General features: G+C 44.6%; 1 protein-coding gene across 2 annotated transcripts in view; it reads right to left on the bottom strand.

Annotated features, from left to right (window-relative positions):
- Nucleotides 1-24363, bottom strand: part of ITPR2 (inositol 1,4,5-trisphosphate receptor type 2) — a 285461-nt gene that overhangs the window by 141427 nt on the left and 119671 nt on the right. For both annotated transcript variants that reach the window (XM_073567437.1, XM_073567438.1), the window contains 7 exons: nt 10001-10188; nt 9033-9171; nt 8895-8952; nt 8555-8720; nt 5191-5367; nt 1155-1244; nt 360-485 (listed from right to left, as the gene is read on the bottom strand). In XM_073567437.1, the coding sequence (XP_073423538.1) occupies nt 360-485; nt 1155-1244; nt 5191-5367; nt 8555-8720; nt 8895-8952; nt 9033-9171; nt 10001-10188 (944 nt within the window). The remainder of the gene's footprint in view (nt 1-359; nt 486-1154; nt 1245-5190; nt 5368-8554; nt 8721-8894; nt 8953-9032; nt 9172-10000; nt 10189-24363) is intronic.

Raw genomic sequence — 24363 nt, 5'->3', positions numbered from 1 at the left:
ACAAAGTCTTAATTTAAAGGGTATATTTCCATCTTTTATAAATGGTATTGTCGGATAGTCCTTGTAAAAACAAGCACTTTTGTAATTTACTGCTTATTAAAATTTTAAGTCGTTCTTGAGATATTAACACTTTTATTCTATTTAGCGCGTTGCTTTGGCCCCTCCGTCTCCAAGGTAACAAGTTGTAAACAAGAACAAAAACTTTATTATCTCAAGAACGGTTGAAAATTTTAACAAGTAGTAAATTGCAAAAGTGTTTGTTTTTACAAGCACTATCCGAAGATACACATTTATAAAGATGGGAATAAACCCTTTAAATCCAAGATTCCCCTCCCCCGACCTCAAACCGCATTACAGACCTTCTCATATGGAATCTGCAGCAGATCCAGGACCACAAGAAGCGCCCCCATGTTCTTCAGGAGCCGCTGCTGCTGGTTTCGCCCCTTCTTGCTCTGAGAACAAAGCTTACAGAGCCGGATCAGAATCTGCAACACAAGAAAAAGTGTAAACCGCATGTTCAATGCCATCGATACTAAGGGGTATGAAGACTTTAACATCCAATTGTTATTTTATTACTCCAAAGGGAAAAATGAATCAGCTTACCATATAATCTGTCTTAAAAATGCACTAGCGTTTTGTGTTTACAGCTCAACTGCAGAACAATGCATCTCTATGGTTACAGACTACAAACTATCCCTGATCCTAAAGGCGGAGCCAAAACATAAAGCTTGTGGGCCCCAATTAACAATATCCATTAGGGCCCCTAACTGCCACAGGTTTAATCATAGGGCCAAATTAACCCCTCTCCTACATACCCTTTTCTATAATTTGAGGACAAGGCAAAGCAAATTAGGAGGATCTGACTACACAGGGTTTGTTTGTAGTCTGTTACCATGGAGACCCAATTAAACTGCATCCGCAGAACAGCATTTTAGATTTTGTTTCAGTAAAAATGCACTAATTGCAAAAGTGTTCACACCCTGTATCAGGCAGGCATGAAGCTGTGTACAATTAACTACGGGAGTCTTTGTAATCAACGCCTTCGGCAAAAGTGCTTCAATTTTTATTTTAAGTGTATTCTGGCAGTTCTAAGATTTTTTGCAAAAGTATACACTCCCTATACAAAAATATGTCGGAACCGCATGGGCGTTTACCTCTTTCACAATCTTGTAGTTATTGGCCTTGTTGCTGTCGATTTGGGGCTTCTTAATCCCATCTTGCACTGGGCCGAGAATACTTGTGTCCTAAAAAAGAAGACCCTCTCGTTAAGTTAGAGCCCAGAGAAAGGAGCTAGGAGCTAAAACCAGGTGAAGTCCCCTCTGGCTTTTTCATCACACCCTCGTGATCAGCGTTTTAGAAGACAACCCATTGATTTTATCACTGCGGCAAGTGTCTGTCAATCTCACTTTCTCCATAAGTCATGTGATAACTAAGCGCCGCCCACAACTGGACAGATCACACAAACATGGCTGCTGCCATTGCTGCATCTTAGGAACACCCTAAAAAAATAAAGGGTTAAGACTGGAGATGGGTGGACCCCTGGATGTTCGGTTCTGACAGGTTTGGCTGAACAGTTAAACAAAAGATCAAGTTCGGGTACCAGAACAGTACTTCGACCCGAACCTGGACCCCACTCACTTGCATGGGGGGCCCGAACACCCAGTGTTTGCCACGCTGTCAGGTGCATGACAGCGTGGCAAACACTGCCTCTCATCGACAAGAAAATCATTACCACCGGTCAAACAGCCACTGTTCATTTGACAGGGTGAGCCCGCAGCTGGGATCCATTGGGGGTATAAAGTTTAAAGTCACTGGCTTTCGGCTCATGGAACTGCTGGCTGCTACTATTTCTGTTGTTTATTATTTTATGCTTTTTTTTTACAGGAGATGTTGGCTTCAGTGAAATAAATGTTAAGCGAGTATTTTTGTTGTTTATTATTTCTGTTTATTACAGGAGACGAGGGCTTTGGTTGAATTAGGTGAGCATTTTTGCTGTTTATTATTTTTGTTTTATTACAGGAGACAAGGGCTTTGGTGGAATTAGGTGAGCATTTTTGATGTTTATTATTTTTGCTTTATAACAGGAGACAAGGGCTTTGGTGGAATTAGGTGAGTATTTTTGCTGTTAATTTTTATTATTACAGGAGACGTGGGCTTCACTGGAATTAGTCGTTTGGTGAGTATAAATGTGCTTGCTATTTTTAAATAAAAACTGTGTTTTTTGTTTTTATTTCAAATAAAAGACTTTATTCTGGCTGTGCCTTTATTTACCATATAGAATAAGATTACATAATATATACTATAGGATTAGTAATGGATAGGTATCTTATAGACGTCTCTCCATTACTAATCCATGTAACCAGACAATACAAAGGTGACAACAACCTTACAAATATGAACCTCACTTGCCACTGCTACAGGGCAAGTGGGAAGAGCCAGGCAAAGCATCTGAATTGGTGCATCTAATAGGTCTGGGTGGCTGTGAGCTGCTACTTTTAGGCTGGGGGGCAATATCCATGTCCCCTTCCCAGACTGAGAATACCAGCCCCAATCTGTCTGCTTTAGTTTGGCTGGTTGTCAAAAAAGAGGGGGGGAAACCACGCCATTTTTTTAAAATTATTTATTTATAGCGCAGGCGCTGGCTGATGAATACTCCAATCATCCGCAGCCTACTCTTGCTGTTATTAACAGCAGCAGGCGTAGGCTGATGGGAGCAGTAGTCCCATCAGCCAACACCAGTGACCGGAAGAAAACTTTTTATCTCTGAACACAGCTTCAGGCTCACGCTGTCATTTGACAGCATAGGAACCGCGGCTCTGTGACAGGCGGTAATAATTTTACTGTCGATCAGAGGCATTGTTTGCCGTGCTGCAATACACATGACAAGGCAAGAAACACCTGGTCTTCGGGCGGCCAAACCCTAACACTCTCACGGATTTCATGGTGAAGTCCGTGTTCAAAGTCTGTGTCCGAACAGCAGATGTTCGGTATGGACTCCGAACATTACTGCTGGACTTAAGTTCCTCTTTAAGTCATTTTTAGTCTATGACTATACATATGTACAATGTGGTGATATTAATGCTGAGAACTGTGGATGGCACCCCAGAAATGAGAACGACCTGGTGAGGCGTCTTACAACGACGACGTTTGGCGTTCTATATATGGAGACACGATCTCGCGTTTAGCTCAAACACCCAGAGGTCGTCCATCACGTTGTGATATTTTACCTGATATTCATCATCTCAGCCTCACAGTCTCCGAAGTCCCAATTAAAGAGCAAAGAGGATGACAGCTCAGGTCTGGTCCAGAGCAGTCACTGCGCATCGCCTGTACACACCGCACATTACTCTGATAGCGCGACACTGACATTAGACTTCACTGTAAATGCAATGTCAAGGGAGCGACGTACAAAGAGGCGGCTGACACAGAGGAAATATGGAAAACATCACTCTACACAGAAACCAAAACCGTAATATAACAAACGTACAACTACACATTACACAGGACAGTAGGGAAAATACAGCTCCATAATACTGAGCAGAGGAGCAGTATTATAGAGGGGCAGTATTATAGTAGTTATATTCTTGTACATAGGGGCAGTATTATAGTAGTTATATTCTTGTACATAGGGAGCAATATTATAGTAGTTATATTCTTGTACATAGGGGGCAGTATTATAGTAGTTATATTCTTGCACATAGGGGCAGTATTATAGTAGTTATATTCTTGTACATAGGGGTAGTATTATAGTAGTTAAATTCTTGTACATAGGGGCAGTATTATAGTAGTTATATTCTTGAACATAGGGGGCAGTATTATAGTAGTTATATTCTTGTACATAGGATCAGTATTATAGTAGCTATATTCTTGTACATAGGAGCAGTATTATAGTAGTTATATTCTTGTACATAGGAGCAGTATTATAGTAGTTATATTCTTGTACATAGGAGCAGTATTATAGTAGTTATATTCTTGTACATAGGAGCAGTATTATAGTAGCTATATTCTTGTACATAGGAGCAGTATTATAGTAGTTATATTCTTGTACATAGGAGCAGTATTATAGTAGTTATATTCTTGTACATAGGAGCAGTATTACAGTAGTTAAATTCTTGTACATAGGAGCAGTATTATAGTAGTTATATTCTTGTACATAGGAGCAGTATTATAGTAGTTATATTCTTGTACATAGGAGCAGTATTATAGTAGTTATATTCTTGAACATAGGGGCAGTATTATAGTAGTTAAATTCTTGTACATAGGAGCAGTATTATAGTAGTTATATTCTTGTACATAGGAGCAGTATTATAGTAGTTATATTCTTGTACATAGGAGCAGTATTATAGTAGTTATATTCTTGTGCATAGGGGCAGTATTATAGTAGTTAAATTCTTGTACATAGGAGCAGTATTATAGTAGTTATATTCTTGTACATAGGAGCAGTATTATAGTAGTTATATTCTTGTACATAGGAGCAGTATTATAGTAGTTATATTCTTGAACATAGGGGGCAGTATTATAGTAGTTATATTCTTGAACATAGGGGCAGTATTATAGTAGTTATATTCTTGTACATAGGAGCAGTATTATAGTAGTTATATTCTTGTACAAAGGAGCAGTATTATAGTAGTTATATTCTTGTACATAGGGGCAGTATTATAGTAGTTATATTCTTGTACATAGGAGCAGTATTATAGTAGTTATATTCTTGTACATAGGGGGCAGTATTATAGTAGTTATATTCTTGTACATAGGAGCAGTTTTATAGTAGTTATATTCTTGTACATAGAGATAGTATTATAGTAGTTATATTCTTGTACATAGGGGGCAGTATTATAGTAGTTATATTCTTGTACATAGGAGCAGTATTATAGTAGTTATATTCTTGTACATAGGGGCAGTATTATAGTAGTTATATTCTTGTATATAGGGGCAGAATTATAGTAGTTATATTCTTGTATATAGGGGGCAGTATTCTTGCAGTCATGTTCCTCTGCACCCCTCTGTGACATGAAGCTTTCTATAACTTGTACCGCCATGTACTGCACTTTCTCCAGACACCATCGTGTCCTCCTGTCTGCTCCTAATTGCACCAGTGGGATACGGGGGACTTGTCGCTGTCATTTTCAGACCTTTGTTTAATAAAGCAGCAAATGAAATGGACAGCGGAGCGCGGGGCACATAATTCACCTCATTAATCTGCTCTTTGCCGTCCTTGGCCTGCCCGTCTCCCAGCTCCTCGCTCTCGTAACTATTGCTCTTTTCAACCCAAAGTTCAGATTTCTCCACCGTCAGCCGTAATTGGTCCAGGTCGGCCTTGATCTGCTTGTAGTTGTCGACATCCTGATTTGACACCAATAACTGAACCTGCAGAAAAGATCATCACGAGTCGAGATTAATATTATAACACACAGACGTCGCCCCGTACCTGTGACACCGGTACGTGATCACGAGCGGACGACATGCGGCCAACTATCCGAAAACATTCAGACATGGAAGCGAACGGCCACAGATGAAAATCTGCCAGGACAACGAAAAACTAAACCTCGCTCAGTGTTTTCTTTAGAAAATAGCGCCATCTGTGTCCGTAGGCTGTTTTTGGTTGCAGCTCAGTGACTTCACTTCATGGAGCTGTAATATCACATAGAACCATGGCACAGAGGATGGCGCTATTTCTGATGAATGTGGTCATGTGTAGAGATGGGCGAACACAAACAGTAAAGTTCGGCGTCTGTGCCCAACACTTACTGTTCGGGCACAGACTTCACCAGGAAGTCCGTGTTACTGATCGGGTTGTTTGTCATGCTGTCATGTGCATGGCAGTGCGGCAAACACTACTTCTGATCAGCGGTAAAATCATCCCCGCCGGTCAGACAAATGCTATTCCCAAGCTGCCATGATAGTGTGAGAGCACAGCTGTGATCGGTGGTATAAAGTTTATCTCCGGTAACTGGTATTAGCTGATGGGACTACAGCTCTCATCATCCGACACCTGCTGCCACTAATAACAGTGAGAGCAGGAGCGGCTGATGGGAGTATTCATCAGCCGACTCCTGCTCTGTAAATAAATTAAAAAAAAAAAAAAAACGGTGTGGGTCCCCCTGTATTTTTGATAACCAGCCAGGTAAAACTCACAGCTGGGGGCTGCAACCCTCAGCTGTCAGCTCGAGCAAGACTGGTTATCAAGAATAGAGGGTCCCCACGCTGTTTTTTATTTAAAAAGAACGGATAGGGGTCCCTCCTATTTTTGACAACCATCCAAGCTCAAGCAGACAGCTGGGGGCTGGTATTCTCAGGCTGGTAAGAGAGGCCATAGATATTGGCCACACCCAGCCTATAAATAGCAGCCTGCAGCTGCCCAGAAAAGGCATATCTATTATATGCACCAATTCTGGCACTTTACCCAGCTCTTCTCACTTGCCATGTAGCGGTGGCAAGTGGGGGTTCATATTTGTAGGGTTGATGTCACCTTTGTATTGTCAGGTGTCATCAAGCCCATGGCTTAGAAATGGAGTGGCATCTATAAGACACCTATCCATTACTAATCCTATAGTTATATGGTCAATATAGACACAGCCAGAATAAAAGTATTTTAGTTGAAATAAAAACAAAACACATTTTTTGTTTTTTATTTAAAAATAACCAACACAGTTATACTCACCTAACGCCTATTCCACTGAATTCCACGACTACTGTAAAAAAACAAAAATAAAATAACAACAATATCCCTCACCTGTCTGACGTTCTGTCCCACGCCATAATCCATGTCTGGGGAAAAACAGTTTTCAACCTGGATAGTACCAACATTCAACAGCCCAGGCTGACAATTTTTGGTGAATTAGCCACTGTTAGCGCAGCGTCAGTGACTGGCAGTAACCTCGATGACCTAACTGCTAATCACTGAGGCTCCATTCCCAGTCAAGCTGAACTGCGGTGTCCTCGGTGACATCCCTGCTAGCACAGTAAGAAAATCTCTTGGTGCAGAGCCAAGTTCACTGCAGTTCACCAGAAGAATTTCATTGAGGTGAATTTGAACTGCAGTAAACTCACCTCTGCACTGTGACACTTTGTCTTACTGTGCTAGCGGGGAACTCACCGAGGTCACCGCAGCTCAGCCGGGCTGGAAACTCAGCCTCAGTGACTGGCAGTAACCTTAATGACGTCACCACTGGTCAGTGAGGTTGCGTCGCAACAGCTCATTCCTCAATGGTTCTAAGCCTGGACGGTTGCTTCTTGGCACCATCCAGGTTGAAAACTATTAATCCCACAGACATGGATTACGGCGTGCGACAGATCGAAGTACAGGTGAGGGATATGGATTTTTTTATTTTTGTTTTATTACAGGAGACGAGGACTTCGGTGGAATAGGCATTAGGTGAGTATAACTGTGTTGGTTATTTTTAAATAAAAAAAGTAAACTGTGTTTTGTTTTATTTCTAATAAGATACTTTATTCTGGCTGTGTCTTAATTTACCATGCAACTATAGGATTAGTAATGGATAGGTGACTTATAGACGCCTCTCAATTACTAAGCCGTGGGTTTGATGTCATCAGACAATACAGAGGTGACATCAATCCCACTTGCTACTGCTACAGGGCAAAGTTGGAAGAGCCGGGCAAAACATCAGAATTGGAGCGAATAATACATGCGATTTTTCAGGGGGGGGCAATATCCATGGCTCCTTACCAGCCTGAGAATACCACTCCCCAGCTGTCGGCTTTAGCAAGGCTGGTTGCCAAAAAATGGGAGGGACTCAACGCAGTTTTTTTAAATTAATTATTTCATTTAAAAAAGAAAAAACAGTGTGGGGACTCCTCTATTCTAGAAAACCAGCCTTGTTGAAGCTAACAGTTGCAGCCCCAAGCTGTGAGTTTTGCCTGGCTAGTAATCAAAAATACAGGGCCACGCCATTTTTTTCATTATTTAATTTAAAAAAAAATTTATTTACAGTGCAGACAGCGGCTGATGAATACTCCCATCTGCCGCTCCTGCTCTCACTGTTATTAGCGGCAGCAGGCGTAGGCTGATGGGAGCAGTAGTCCCATAAGTCGACACCAGTGGCCAGAGGTAAACTTTATAGCTCCGATCATTTGACAGCGTGGGAACTGCGGCTGCTGCTGATTTTACTGTCAATCAGGAGTGGTGTTTGCCGTGCTGTCTTGCACATGCCAGCATGGCAAGCACTGGATGTTTGGGCCCCCCATTCAAGTGAATGTAGTCCAGATTCGGGGTCAGGTCTGGGTACTGTTATGGTATCCAAACTTTTGTAACTGTTCGGCTGAACCCACCGGATCCGGATGTAGAGGTGTCCACCCATCTCTAGTCATGTGTGCACTCAACATAAATTCAGCAGAGTTGCCATGTCACTGTGACACTAGTCACAACCAAAGCTGCACTGCATATTATACTGGCTGTAACTGGAAATATACTGTACATTATACTGTATATACTCCAGTCGCATCCAAAGCTGCAAAACTAATTCTGACTCCAGCAGAAGGCAGACCGGGGGATACTACGGGAGGTGTATGACACTGACAATATGGCAGCTCCCACCTGTTTGAAGGCCTGGAGGACCTCGGCTCTCTGGCTGAAATGCTTGAAGAGAAGTTGCAGGGCCCCGGAGAGAAGCGGCGGGTAGTCGTGCATGATGAGATGGATGAGCACTCGCAGGAAGGTTCTGCCGCCCTCGTCATCCAGCTCCACTGGATTCTTCTCTTTACTGGATGTGACACAGAAAAATCAGTTGAGTCCAGGGGGCGGAGTTTATTTATATTAGCATAAAAAGGGTAGTACTAGTCAATTTGGGGGAGTTACTGACTAGAATGGGGTGGGGCTTAACATATTTAGTAATTCGGATTGGCTAAGCTGGCGGGTGACGTTATCTCAGACTCACCTTCCCGCGAACATAGTTTCCGCCAGTGCTGCAATTTCATCAATATCTGGCACCACCGCTGCAAAACCGTCACAGATAAGAGTCAGGAAACTGGGAAATATTAATTGTAACTAATAAAGAGGCAGCTAACCCCCTCACCTGATGGAGTCGGCGTGTCGGGTGGAGAAACGGTCGACGCTGTCGAGTTGTCAATGCTGCCCCCATTATCACCAAATTCTTTCTTGTAAATAGACAACATGTAGGAAATCCTATAATCCAGACGGACGCTGAGAATGAACTGAAAGACAATGGACATGGTTATCGCGCAGGTTCCAAAATCCCCTGCAGGCATAGAGTTATATGGCAAACGTCTGTCTGCACCCACTACTAGGGGGAGCTTCCTGTATACAGAGATACATGATAAGAACCTGTCTGCAGTCACCACTAGGGGGAGCTCCCTGTATACACAGAAACATGGTAACATCCTGTCTGCAGCCACCACTAGGGGGAGCTCCATGTATAGACATACATGATAAGATCCTGTCTGCAGTCACCACTAGGGGGAGCTCCCTGTATACAGAGATACATGATAAGATTCTGTCTGCAGTCACCACTAGGGGGAGCTCCCTGTATACAGAGATACATGATAAGATCCTGTCTGCAGTCACCACTAGGGGGAGCTCCCTGTATACAGAGATACATGATAAGATCCTGTCTGCAGTCACCACTAGGGGGAGCTCCCTGTATACAGAGATACATGATAAGATTATGTCTGCATCCACCATTAGGGTGACCCCTTCGATCAAAACTTCAGGAATATCACTTTGACATGTCAAAAGTTTCCTCCTAAAACAGCAAATATTTCAGCTATTCCTATCCAATTTGCAATTAAGTTTACACAGACATAAGGGCCCTATTGCACAGCCCCTAGATGTGCCTGCAGGAGCCACTGACACTCAGAATCTAACCCTCTCCCTTATCCTTTCTTTTATCATAAGGAATGGAAAGCATCACTAAATCAAGAAAGATTGTACAAAGGTTGAGTGATTACTGACCCCATCGCTGTTCCAAGTATATCACACAGTGTATGGGTTTTATATACAAATTACCAAAACTTGATTTTATACCTGCAAGATTTCAATGATTTTTAGTTTGGTGTCCATAACAGTGATATCCTCACTATCAGACGGCTGCTTGCTTGAGTGGAGCCCAGGTTGAACATCAGGTACCGCCATGGGCAAAACAGAGCCCCTGCTGAGAACCATTTGCGTCATCATCTCTCCCACTCCATGAATGGTCCGCATGACATTATTTCCTGGAACAGTGACACACAGTAGAGGATTAGTTAAAGTCTGAATGGCATTCAAGCAGCAAACCTTGAACCTTCAGGGATGTTCTAGAGCCTCCATTTTCTTCCTACCGCTGTGCCACACAAAGCTAAACACGTTATTGCGAGATTTGCTGACTAAATATAAATCTTAAATCTCTCGTTTGGGTCATTTTCAGCTTAATTCTCCAATAAGAGCCAGCGAGAGGTCTTTGACTTTGGAACACGGCAGCCATTAATCAGAATCTGAATGCAGCTGGAGATAAAACCGCACACACAGGACAAAATAAATAATACGCAACGGAGGAAAAAAACGGATTAATGAACGATACAGAAAGTATAAAATAAAAATACAATTGAAATTAGAATGTAAATGTTCGGGACTCACGGCTTTGACTTTTCAGAGAAAAGACAGAACTGAATGTTCTTTGCATTTATCCTTGTGCGGAAAGATAAAAACTCTGTAAACTCCTCGAACGGTCATAGAAAGGTCACCTTGGTTGAGCTCCCAAGCTGATATTCCGCAATGCTTAGTTTCCAAGTGTCTGTTATGGTCTGCAGTGCTAATGTAACATAGAAAGTGCTGCAGCTAATCGTTGGGCTTCGCTAAACTCACCGATTGTCTGCAGCACTTTTGGCGTGATGTCAGCAAATGCAGATAATCAAAATACCCAAGTGCTGGACCCGGGGAGGGTAAGTAAAGCTTGAATGAGAAAAACAATACTTTGACTGTCAGCCAGCTCAGATTATGGCCGGTCAACCCCTTAGATGCTGAAATCAATGATGATCAACAGCACCTAAGCAGTTAGAAGGAGGAGCTTGCTCTATTTCCCCTTTGGCGCCTCCACAAAGCAGATGCAGGGTGCCAGCGGGTTTATATATCAAGCGGAGGGTGAAACCTCAGGTCTGACATTTTTAAATATCTATTAAAGGAATATTTGATAATGTGCTGATCGTTGGGTGTAAGACTATCAGGACTGCATGCCTGGCCTCGGCCTCCACTCCTATTCATTGTCAATGGGATATCCGGAAAAAGAAAAGTACAATAATCGAGGAGCCCCAATCTTCTTATTGAGGGTGATTTGATCGTTGGGAAAGCTTATGGATATGTAATAACTTTTTAAATTATTTTTTTTTCAAATAACTGTTTAAGCATCTAAGGCCTAAAATAGCAATTTTTTAAAATTTTTCCCCACCAGTCTTGCAACGTATCATAGAAGTGATCAGATCACGTGGTCAAGTCCAGGAGAAAAACTACAAAAAAAAAAACCATGGATTTTTGTGAGTACTCACCGTAAAATCCTTTTCTCCGAGACGCTCATTGGGGGACACAGAGACTGTGGGTGTTTGCTTCTGCCGCTAGGAGGCTGACACTAAGTGAAAAAAAGAGGTTATCTCCTCCTCCGCAGTATACACCCTCGCCCCTATTGCAGGCGGAAATCAGTTTGGTGCCAAAGCAGTAGGAGGACAACAAAATCAGCCTTAATACAGGTACAACATGTCCAAAAACACCACCCTTATATCAAATTAGTAAACGCATATAAACTTTAAACAAAACAATAGCCAACTGGCTATTCGAGTGGGTGCTGTGTCCCCCAATGAGCGTCTCGGAGAACAGGATTTTACGTTGAGTACTCACAAAAATCCATGTTTCTCCTTCGCCTCATTGGGGGACACAGAGACTGTGGGACGTCCTAAAGCAGTCCCTGGGTGGGAGATTGACTCACCGGTCCAAGCTACATGCACCTCATGTTTAAAGGTGCGCCACCACTGTTTGGAGAATCCTTCTACCCAGGCTTGCATACGCAGAGGCCTGAGTATGACTATTACAATGTCTGGAAAATGTGTACAGGCTGGACCAGGTTGCGCTTTGCAAACCTGTTCTGTCGAAGCCTGATGCCGAAGCACCCAAGAGGCGCCCACTGCCCAAGTAGAGTGCGCTCTGATCCCTGCTGGAATCGACGTGCCTCTAATGCGGTAGGACTCCTGAATAGTCAAACGAATCCATCTGGCTCTGGTCGATTTTGAGTCAGCGAGTCCCTTCCTGCGCCCTTCGGGGAGCACGAACAGTGCGTCCGTCTGACGAAAGGATGCCGTCCTTGACACGTATCTCCGTAGGGCCCTTACCAGGTCTAACGTGTAAAGAGCCTTTTCCACCCGATGCACCGGTGCTGGACAAAAAGAAGGCGAGACAATATCCTCATTAAAATGAAATGAGGACATGACCTTTGGGAGAAAAGGAGGGGATGGTTTGAGCACCACCTTTTCCTTATGGAAAGTAAGGAACGGAGCTCAGCAGGATAGGGCCGCCAGCTCCGAGACCCGCCTGATAGAAGTGATGGCCACCAGGCACACCACCTTCCAGGAAAAGTACCTCAAAGAAACTACCTGAAATGGTTCAAATGGAGCTTCCTGCAGAACACTTAGTACCAGGTTAAGGTCCCAGGCGACCAGGGGCGCCCTATAGGGAGGTACCAAGTGGGAGACTCCCTGGATGAAAGTCTTCACCTGCCAATTGGTAACAATTCTGCGCCGGAACAGAATGGATAAAGCCGATATTTGTCTCCTGAGGGAACCTGGGGCAAAGCCCGAGTCTAATGCTCTACCGACTGAGCTATCCGGGCTCTCTAAGCCCGACTGGAGAAAAGCCAAGATGTTGGGGATTGAGAATCTCAGTGGAGAACAACCACGGCCTCGACACCAAGCGAAGAACACCTCCAGGTGTGGTGGTAAATTCATGCTGAAGCAGGCTTTCGGGCGCTAATCATTGTAGCGACCCCCTTGCTCCCGAATCCTGCCTGGGATAGAATCCAAGATTCAACGGCCATGCCGTCGAACCCAGGGCATCTGGGATCGGGTGGCAAATTGGCCCTTGAGAAAGTAGACCTGGGCGCTCTGGTAGACGCCAAGGCACGTCGGCAAGTAGCAGTATTAGATCTGCGTACCGCGCTCGACGGCCAAACTGGGGCCAGCGGAATTGCCGGCACACCTTCCGTTTTGATCCTCTTGACGACTCTTGGAAGTAGTGGCAGCGGGGGAAAGAGATACGGGAGGCGAAACTGGTTCCATGGCAGAACCAACGCATCTACAGCGACTGCCTTCGGATCCTTGGCCCGAGCGACATATGTGGGCACCTTGGCGTTCACTCTGGAAGCCATCAGGTCCACATCCGGCATTCCCCACCGCTAACAAATCTGCTGGAAGGCTTGGGGATGTAGGGACCACTCTCCGGACGCAAGACCCACCCGGCTGAGAAAGCCTGCTGCCCAGTTTTCCCCGCCCGGGATGCGAACTGCCGAAAACACAGAGTAGTTTGCTTCAGCCCACTGAAGAACGAGCTCTACCTCGCACATGGTTGCTCTGTTGCAGGTGCCCCCTTGGTGATTCATGCAAGCCACCATCGTGGTGCTGTCCGATTGAATTCGGACAGGGTGGTCTGCTAGAAGGTGCACAAACTTCTGGAGTGCCAGCTGAACTGCTCATATCTCCAATAAATTGATTGGGAGGCGTGCCTCCTGGTGTGACCACAGTCCCTGGGTTGTGTGGTGGTGACACACCGCTCCCTAGCCGAGGAGACTGGCGTCGGCTGTCCCCACCCGCCAACGGTCTGGGGGAAAGGGTTTCCCCAGGGTCAGAGGACCTGGTTATCCACCATCCGATAGACTGCCTGACCTGAGAGGACAGACCACACTGCCGATCGGGCGTGAAAGGGTTCTTGTTCTAAGCCGACAGGAGGGCGTGCTGCAGGGGGCGAAGATGGAACTGGGCGACAGGCATCACTTCCACTGCTGCCACCATTTTCCCTAGATTCCTCATCCCAACTCGGATGGTATGAGGGACTGGTTGGCGAAGTGCATGGACTCCCTGCCGGAGAGCCAGTACCTTTACCTGAGGGAGAATCACCAGCCCTCGGCCAATGCCGAAGATCATTCCCAAGAAGGAAATCTTCTGAGCTGGCACAAGGGATGACTTCTTCGCATTGACTAACCAACCTAAGCGGGCAAGGGTCTCCAGCGTGATGCTGATATCTTCCTCGTATGCCCATATTGAAGGGCCTTTGATCAAGAGGTTGTCCCGATAAGGCAAGACGACCATGCCTCGAGAATGCAGTATGGCCATGATAACTGCCATAACCCTTGTGAACACTCTGGGAGCCGTGGCTAGTACGAAGGGTAGCGCTATGAACTGAAAATGTTGATCGATGATGGTGAGGCATAAGAACTTCTGATGAGGAGAAAAAAAATGGAAATATGCAGATATGCATCCTGGATGTCTACTAAGGCCAAGTATTCTCCCCGCTCTATGGCTGAGATGGCTGTACGGAGAGAATCCATCCGAAAATGTCTGATCTTGACGATTCTGTTCAGAAGATTCAGGTCCAACCCAGGCCTGACTGACCCGTCCTTCTTGGGAATCGCAAAGAGGTTGGAATAGAACCCCTGAGCTATTACGTGTTCCGGCACTGGAACCATTACTCCGTAGTGCTGGAGCGATTTGATGGCTCCCAATAGAGCACTTACTTGGGCATCTACCCTGGGAAGTCGGGAAAGGAAAAACCGTCTTGGAGGGCCACTAACAAATTTCTATTTTGTAACCTGAGTACACCAATTCCTTTACCCATGCGTCGCGAGCGACATTGACCCAGATGTGGTGCCCTATCCTGGTTGGGTCGCCTGAGGTGGCGGAATTGGGTCCCGTAGTCCACCCGGGGTTGCGAAAGGCCTGAAAACGTGCCTGAATTGAGTGACAAAAAAAGCAGTTTAACCCTTTGTTGAGGAAGACACCCGCTCTTTCCTCCTGTGGAGTCTGAGATAAGTTGATCTAACTTTTCACCAAATAGGCGGCCGCACTGATAAGGCAGGGAAGTCAAGGACCTCTTGGAAGTAGAATCGGCTCGCCATGTCCTCAACCACAGGGCTCTTCTGATAGAGACTGCATTAGCGGCAGCAAGTGCCGAACAATTGGCCGCATCCAAAGACGCATTAATTACACAGTCTCCGGCCGTCGCCATCTGACCTGCGACCTCCGAAATCTCTGCAGGTAGATCCTGCTCCTGTGCGACCTTGCTTCCCGACCATGATACCATAGCCTTAGCTACCCAAGTTGCTGCGAACGAGGGAGTGATTGCAGACCCTGACGCCTCATATACTGCACGAGCTAGGCTCTCTTAATCAAGGAAACAGTAGGGACAGAAAACAGGCTCTTAGTGGCCAGGCGTGAAACCGGAGGATCCACTATCGGGGATTCCATCCATTTTTTCCGGAGGTCCGGAGCAAACGGATACCTCGTTGCGAGTGCCTTTTGACCCGAGAAAACGCCGGTCTGGACATTCTCTGTGCCGCTGCACTATGTCCTCCAGCTCAGGGTGAGAGGAAAAGATTCTGTGCGGCCGCTTCCCTCGCTTAAATGCCACCTTATGCCCCGTAGCCGCTGTGGGATCAATCCTTAATCCCCAGGGTCTGATTGACGGCTTCTATGAGGCTGTCCACTGTTTCACGTGACCCTGGAGTGTCCAGGTCAAGGGGCTCGTCTGAGTCGCAATCTGAGGTCTGCACGCTATCAACCATTGATGACAGGGAGCGAGAAGCAGAGCTTCCGGATGCCAAGGCACCGGATGGACTAGGTGACACCGTGTGGATTTGTTTCCTCCGGGTCTGCCTGGAGAGAGAGCGGCCCCTGCAGGCCGAAGGCTCCTGTGAGGTGGAGGAACCTTCCCAGATAATCGAGCCACTATTCTTGCCCCTATCTGAGGCGCGAAGAGACTCGATCGCCTTTGTAAGCGATGCCATAGACTGCGATAGTGATAGGCCCATTCCAGAGGATTTGATCACTAGGCTCGGTTGCGGGGGAGGGCTCCTGGGCATGTTCGGAGTCGCAGGCTTCACACAACTTGCTGCTCTGCGCTCGCGGAAACAAAGTCCTACAGGAGCTGTATGCAGCGTAAATAAACGTGTGCATCTTCCCTCTCCCAGCCATATTATATCTGCTAGGGACCTGAGTGGGGGGGGGGGCACCGCTCGAGCTGTAGTGTGCCTCGCGGACGGGGCTGCACTTACTCGCTTCTGTGTCCCCCGCACCCGCTGCCTCTCCGCCGATATGCTGCGGGGCGGGCCGACCGCGAAGGCTCCTGTGAGCCTGGTCGCGGCCTACCCCGACGTGAAGCCGGGGACTCAATTTTTCTGGTGCCCGGCCCGCTGCGTCTCCTCCTCTGGAGGGCGGGCCGGCTGAAGTGACGTCACTCCGGGCTTCCGGCCGCGGCCTACCCCCAGCCGAAGCCACGGGCTGGATTTTTAGAATCCGCTCGTGGGGCCGAGGACGGCGCCGGACAGTACCCAGCTCTAAGCCGCGGACTGGATGCTCTCGAACGAGCGGGGGCTGTACTGAAAACAGCATCTATCCCGCCGTCCGGGGGGCAAGACAGGGGACTGTGGGAAGCGCCGCATGAAGTGCTCCACCTGGCCGCCTGCCTCGGATGTCGCAGAGCCCTCCCCGCTGCCTGTACCTCCATCTGTGCCCTGGATACTGACGCCTTGATCCGACCAGGTAGAGGGGTAACATCCAGGACGGTGCAGGCACCCTAACTCCGTCACCTTCTAGAGGGACCGTCCGCCGCCTTGCAGCACCGCCGTCTAGTGTTGGTGGAGCAGTGGGGGCCGCACGGACTAGTCTTGTGCCTCTGTACAAGCTCATGGTTTCAATACCAAGGGGTGGCCAGGGCTAAGTCCGGCATCATGTCCCACGTTGCGGAAAAGGATACGTGGAGGGATACTCGCACGTGCTCGCCCGTTGATGGTTTGGGGAAATCGGACCCTTTCAATAGGATCCATTGCCCCTGTCTCATCTTCATAGTAAAAATAAAATAAAGAAAAAAGTCTGGAGCAAAACCACACGTGTGTGCCTCCATGGACACTAAGCAAAAAACTGATTTCCGCCCACAATGGGGCGAGGGTGTATACTGCGGAGGAGGAGATAACCTCTTTTTTTCACTTAGTGTCAGCCTCCTAGCGGCAGAAGCATACACCCACAGTCTCTGTGTCCCCCAATGAGGCGAAGGAGAAAAAAAGGAAAAAGAAAGAGGAAAGTTTAAAAAAAAAAAGATTAAGAAAAATCTTCCCAAAAATTAACTGAATAAAAATAAAAGAATAGTATAAAAGAGCAAAAAAAAAAAAAAACTACAACTCTCCCTGAAAAAAAAGATAACTGAACACAAATAACTTGATGCAAAAAAAGTTTTTGAAAAATACCATTTTTTTCTCTTTTTAAACCCACCTTCCTAAAAAAATTGAACAAAAAGTGAAAAGTAGTATAAAAAGGAAAAAAAAACATACAACTCTCCCAACGAAAAATTATAAATGAAAAATAAAAACAAGAGGAAAGTCTTAGTTACCGGTATTTTTCGGAGCCCATGACAGCACCACAAGAGAGGGGATCCGTCCTTCAGGGACAGGAAACCTACAGATATAAAAGGGCGGTGGCACCTCTCCCACGTATCAGTTGGATGTCACAGCTAAATTAGTCCCCCAAAGGGATGACACTTGAACCTTAAGGGTACTTGTGGAAAGACCCATCTCCAGACCCTTTTGAAGGAACTCCAGAATTTGACCCATTGGCACTCCATACCTGGCTCTAAATTCTGAGGTAGCTAGAAATTTCCTCCAGGTCCTGGCGTTGATCTTGGTCGTAATAACCTTCCTACTATTTTAGGAGAGTGGCTATTAAATTGGGGGAAAATCCATTATCCCTCAGTAATGAACTTTCAAATTCCACGCTGTCAGATGAAGCCCCACCACTCGTGGATGGTAGACTGGACCTTGGGGAGAGGAGATCCAGCTGTTCCGGTAGCACCTAGGAATAGGAGACCGATATGGTCCTTAGCCATGAGAACCACGCCCTCTTGGGCCATAAAGGGGTTATTACTATAATCCTTGCCCTGGCCTCCCTGATCTTTCTCACCACTAGAGGCAAAAGGGCTAAAGGGGGAAAAAGGCATAACTCAGGTTGAAGTCCCACTTTATCAAGAAGGCATCTATGACCAGAGGTTTCTCTCTGGGGTCAAGAGAACAGAACCATTTCACTTTTCTGTTATTCTTGGTGGCAAAGAAGTCTACGTCTGGCTGACCCCACATCAGCACAATCTGGTTGAAGACGGCACTTTTCAGCGTCCATTCTCCCTGCCTTAGTAGGTTGCGGCTCAAAAAGTCTGCCCTGATATTGTCCTTTCCTCTTATGTGCAGCGCCGTCAAAGATAGAAAATGCTCTTCAGCTATTTGAAACAGGAGCTCTTGTCACTTCCATTAGGGGTCTGGATCGAGTTCTACCCTGGTGGTTGATGTAGGCCACCACAACCTGATTGTCGGAGAAGATCCCTAAATGATGACCCTGCAGGTGTATTAGGAGCCCCTTAGCTGCCAGTTCTACTGCCGTTAGCTCCTACACATTAGATGAACTCTCTGTTGTTCCCAGAGAGAGTTCATCTAGGGAGCCACAGAATCTTCAAGGGCATACACACCTTCTTCCGGCGCTGGCCCTCTGGAGTTGGTGATTCACCGGACACCTCTCCACCTGCCCGTTCAATGTTGTGCGGTCCAACCTGGGACCCCGCACCGGTTGAGGCAGGGGACCCCCGCTACCTTAACCGACCGGCCGGGACTGGGATCCATCGAATCTTCCTTCACAGGTATGTCTGTAGGAACAGGTTCCAGTCAGGGACAGGAAACCAACTGATGCGTGGGAAAGGTGCCGCCGCCCTTTTATATCTGTAGGTTTCCTGTCCCTGAAGGACGGATCCCCTCTCTCGTGGTGCTGTCACGGGAGACCGAATAAAAGTTTTTATTTTTTTTTTATATAAGTAGTAAAAACAAAAAACCTGCAACTCTCCCTGAAAAAAAAAATAAAAAAACAAAAATTTGACCATTGAAAATACAAATAGGACACAAATTGTTTTTTTTTTACATAAGCAGTAAAAACAAGGAAAAAAAACAACCCTCTATGCAAAAAATACAATTTGTTTTTACGTCAAATCTACAAAAATGTGTTTTCCCTGCAATTGTACTCACTTGAAAAATAAATGGAACGCGTCACTCATAAAAATAAAAAATAGACTAAAAACAAACGAAGTTATCACGCCTGGTCTAATCGGAGCAGGTGTTGAGGTAAGAGGAGGTTCCCGTAGGGCTCAGGTTGGACAACCATGGTCTACAAGGATCCTGCAAATCTTTTTGCTTTACTATATATGTGAAAAAAAGTTAAAATAAATGTAAAGAATTAAACAAGAAAATGCAATGTAAAAAAAAAAAAAAAATCGTCATATAAAAAGGTTTTTTCCATACATCAGAAAAAATATGATAAAAATATATATAAAAAATTAAACAAGAAAATACAAGCACAAAAAATTGAAAATGATTTTTTTTATAATATACCAGAAAAAATAATTTAAAAAATTTAAAAACAACAAATTAAACAAGAAAATACTAGCACAAAAAATTTAAATAAAATACTTTTTAATAATATGCCAGAAAAAAATAATTTAAAAATAAAAAATTAAACAAGAAAATACAAGCACAAAAAATTTAAATAAAATATTTTTTTTTTAGAATATACCAGAAAAAAATAATTTAAAAATAAAAAATTAAACAAGAAAATGCAATGCAAATAAATAAAAATAGCCATATAAAAAAAGTTTTTTTTTCTCTAAAACTAAACCAGAATATAAGAAAATAAAGAAAATCTTAAAAAAATAAATAAAATACAATGCAAAAACAATTGCATATAAAAGTTTTTTCTCTATAATACACGAGAAAAAATATTAAAAAAAAACCCAAGAAAATAAAACGCAAGAAATATAATCCCCATATATATATAAAAAAAAAAAAAAAGTTTTCTAAAAGGCAATAATGAATAAAAAAAATAAAATGAAAAAAAAAAAAAAGTAAAAAAAAATTGTTCTTAAAGGGTCATAAGAATCTTTTCTTTTCTTTTTACTGGCTCCGGGTTTTCTATACGATGGTAACTGACAGTTTAAACTTGGGCTAATTAAGAGAAGGCGAAAAACTATTAAAACCTGCGAGTCGATGGTTCGTCTGTCTGGGACGATTGGTGGCGGCTTTTTCATATTCACGGCGAACCTGATAGAAGGGGATCTAATGACTGGCGAGACAATAGATGGCCCGGAGGCGCTGACTATTGTGCCGCCTCATTAACCTGCCAGCTACAGGAGTGACATGTTCTACCTCGCAGATATGATAAGAGCGGGCGCACACAAAGAAGGAGCGTACGCCATTTATACCCGCAGACAACGGAAAAAAGTGGCGCCAACATTAGTAGGATTTACGGACCGGCGAGATTCCTCAATAGTGTGAAAGTGAAGATTCTAACAATGCGCCGTCCGTCCTCCCCCGGATCCTTCATGTAAGACAATGAAAGACGTGACGGTGGGAAAGAAAGGAAATCAATCCTTCGTCTTCTTCACGTCTTGGCCCCGATTCACAAAGCGCTGATTCTCCGCCGGAGATCATTTACCTCCTATATAGACGAGATGGAAATGCCGAGTAATTGCTCCCCGTCTCACCAGCTAAGGCGGGAGGCGGGGGAGGTGATGGGGGCACATTAGGGAAAGTTTGGCTTTAATTTAGAGGCGGCTGAAAAACTTTTTTTTTTTTTTTTTTTAAATGGGTGTAAGGAACGGAAACTTTATTGGAGCAGAAGAAGGTTTGTGGGTAACAGGCGGTATTATTTACTGACCGATATGCAATCATTGTGTAGCGCTATTATGTGGGCATTGTATGGCAGTATTATATTGGCACTGCTTGATTCATAATGGGATGGTATATGACATGGTTACACGGGTACTACATGGCGGTATCTTTCGGAGGCTGCACGCCGGCGCTGACAGGATCCTGACACGAGTGCTATATGGCGGTATTAAGCAGGCACTGTATACTCCGAGTTCAGTACATAACACTGTTATATTGGCACTGTATGAGTTGTACAGTAGCAGCAGCAGTCGGCAGGATAACCCCTCATGTGATATGGCTATAAGTTTGGCTATTCCTACATCGCTATGTTTAACATTATAAGCACTGAATAGCAGTATTATGGAGCCATGATACAGCAGTATTATGTAGGTACTGTAAGCTAATCATGTGCTCATTCTATGACTGTATGATATAGGAAAAGTATGGCCATATTTAGTCAATATATGAACTGTTACATTTTCCTATATGGCACTACTATGTGGCCCCTGCATTGCGGTGCTATGTTAAGTAGGCACTGTGTGATTCTTTGTTTAATAGTAATATAAAGGCATTGTATGGCAGTTTTATGTAGATATTGTATGGGAGTATTGGGGAGACAATGTATGGAACTATTATCAAGACACTGTATGGGAGTATTATACAGCCATTGTATCGGCGTATTATGTAGACACTGTATGGGAGTATGGGGGAGACACTGTATGAAAGTATTATGAAGACACTGTATGGGAGTATTATGTACGCACTGTATAGGAGTATTGGGGAGACACTGTATGGCAGTATTATGAAGACTCTGTATGGGAGTATTATGTAGGCACTGAATGGGAGTATTGTATTAGACATTGTATCAGCATATTATGTAGACAGCGTTTGATAGTATTATGTAGAAACTGTATAGCAGTATTACATAGACACTGTATGGGAGTATTATGTAGATGCTGTATTAGAGCATTATGTAGACATTGTGTCAGAGTATTATGTAGACAGCATTTGGGAATATTATGTAGACACTGTATGACAATTATATTTACTACAATATATTTGTGTAGCCAGATGCATTGTTATGTGGCACTATATGATACTCCTGTGTCACTTTTATATAGCGATATTATGTAGATATTGTATGGGAGTATTATGTAGACACTGTATGGGAGCATTATGTAGACATTGTATGGGAGTATTCTGGAGACACTGTATGGGAGCATTATGTAGACACTGTATGGGAGTATTATGTAGACACTGTATGGGAGCATTATGTAGACATTGTATGGGAGTATTCTGGAGACACTGTATGGGAGCATTATGTAGACACTGTATGGGAGCATTATGTAGACATTGTATGGGAGCATTCTGGAGACACTGAGAGCATTATGTAGACACTGTATGGGAGCATTATGTAGACACTGTATGGGAGCATTATGTAGACACTGTATGGGAGTATTATGTAGACACTGTATGGGAGTATTATGGAGACACTGTATGGGAGTATTCTGGAGACACTGTATGGGAGTATTCTGGAGACACTGTATGGGAGTATTACATAGACACTGTATGGGAGTATTATGTAGACACTGTATGGGAGTATTCTGGAGACACTGTATGGGAGTATTATGTAGACACTGTATGGGAGTATTCTGGAGACACTGTATGCGAGTATTCTGGAGACACTGTATGCGAGTATTCTGGAGACACTGTATGCGAGTATTCTGGAGACACTGTATGCGAGTATTCTGGAGACACTGTATGCGAGTATTCTGGAGACACTGTATGCGAGTATTCTGGAGACACTGTATGCGAGTATTCTGGAGACACTGTATGCGAGTATTCTGGAGACACTGTATGCGAGTATTCTGGAGACACTGTATGCGAGTATTCTGGAGACACTGTATGCGAGTATTCTGGAGACACTGTATGCGAGTATTCTGGAGACACTGTATGCGAGTATTCTGGAGACACTGTATGCGAGTATTCTGGAGACACTGTATGGGAGTATTCTGTAGATGCCGTATCAGAGTATTCTGGAGACACTGTATGACAATCATATTTAGTACATTATATTTGTATAATCGGATGCACTGTTATGTGGCGCTATATGGTAACTACTGCAACACTTCTATATAGCGATATTATGTAGCACTGTATTGTCCGATGTGTGTTCCACATTTACCATTATTATAGAACTATATGACACTTATGTAAGCACGGAGCAATAGTATTATTTAGTAAAGGGTGGCGGTATTTAATTTTTAAGCACAGCTTGGCACCATTAGGTGTATTATGGCAGTATCTCAGCAGTATCTCAGCTGAAGACTTTGCCTCATTTTTCAAGCAGAAAATTGATAACATCAGGGACAGTTTTGGTCAACAACCCCCAGAGCCCTTCCTCCTGACTTCCCAGCCCTCCACCTTCAAAACCAACTTCTCCACCATTACAGAAGATCGACTCTCCACTCTACTCTCAAGATCACATCTCACCACCTGTGCACTCGACCCAATCCCATCCCACTTCATACCAAACCTCACCACAGTCTTCATCCCAACCCTAACCCATCTCTTCAACCTATCACTAACAACTGGTGTTTTCCCCTCAAGCTTTAAACATGCCTCCATCACACCTATCCTCAAAAAGCCCTCTCTTGACCCATCCTCTGTATCTAGCTATCGCCCTATATCACTTCTCCCCTATGCCTCCAAGCTACTGGAACAACACATCTACCTTGAACTGTCCTCCCATCTCTCTTCTTGCTCCCTCTTCGACCGCTTACAATCTGGCTTCCGGTCACACCACTCCACTGAAACTGCCCTTACTAAGGTCACCAATGACCTCTTAACCGCCAAGAGCAAGCGACACTACTCTGTCCTCCTCCTCCTGGACCTGTCGGCTGCCTTTGACACAGTGGACCATTCCCTATTATTACAGACCCTCTCATCCCTTGGCATCACAGACTTGGCCCTATCCTGGATCTCATCATACCTAACAGACCGGACATTCAGCGTCTCCCACTCACACACCACCTCCTCACCTCGCCCCCTATCTGTCGGAGTCCCACAAGGTTCAGTCCTTGGCCCCTGCTGTTCTCTATTTACACCTTTGGCCTGGGACAGCTCATAGAATCTCATGGCTTTCAGTATCATCTCTATGCTGATGACACACAGATCTACATCTCTGGACATGATATCACCTCCCTACTAAACAGAATCCCTCAATGTCTGTCCACTATTTCATCCTTCTTCTCCGCTAGATTTCTGAAACTCAACATGGACAAAACAGAATTCATCATCTTTCCCCCATCTCACGTGACCCCCCCTACGAACCTATCAATTACAGTAAATGACTGCCCACTCTCCCCAGTCCCACAAGCTCGCTGCCTCGGAGTAATTCTTGACGCTGATCTCTCCTTCAAACCACATA

Source organism: Dendrobates tinctorius, unplaced genomic scaffold (assembly GCF_039654945.1).
Source record: "Dendrobates tinctorius isolate UK_male_01 unplaced genomic scaffold, ASM3965494v1 ptg000020l, whole genome shotgun sequence".
In the NCBI taxonomy this organism is placed as follows: Eukaryota; Metazoa; Chordata; class Amphibia; order Anura; family Dendrobatidae; genus Dendrobates; species Dendrobates tinctorius.
The sequence above is the reverse complement of the archived record's forward strand: the minus strand, read 5'-3'. Positions and strand labels throughout refer to the sequence as shown.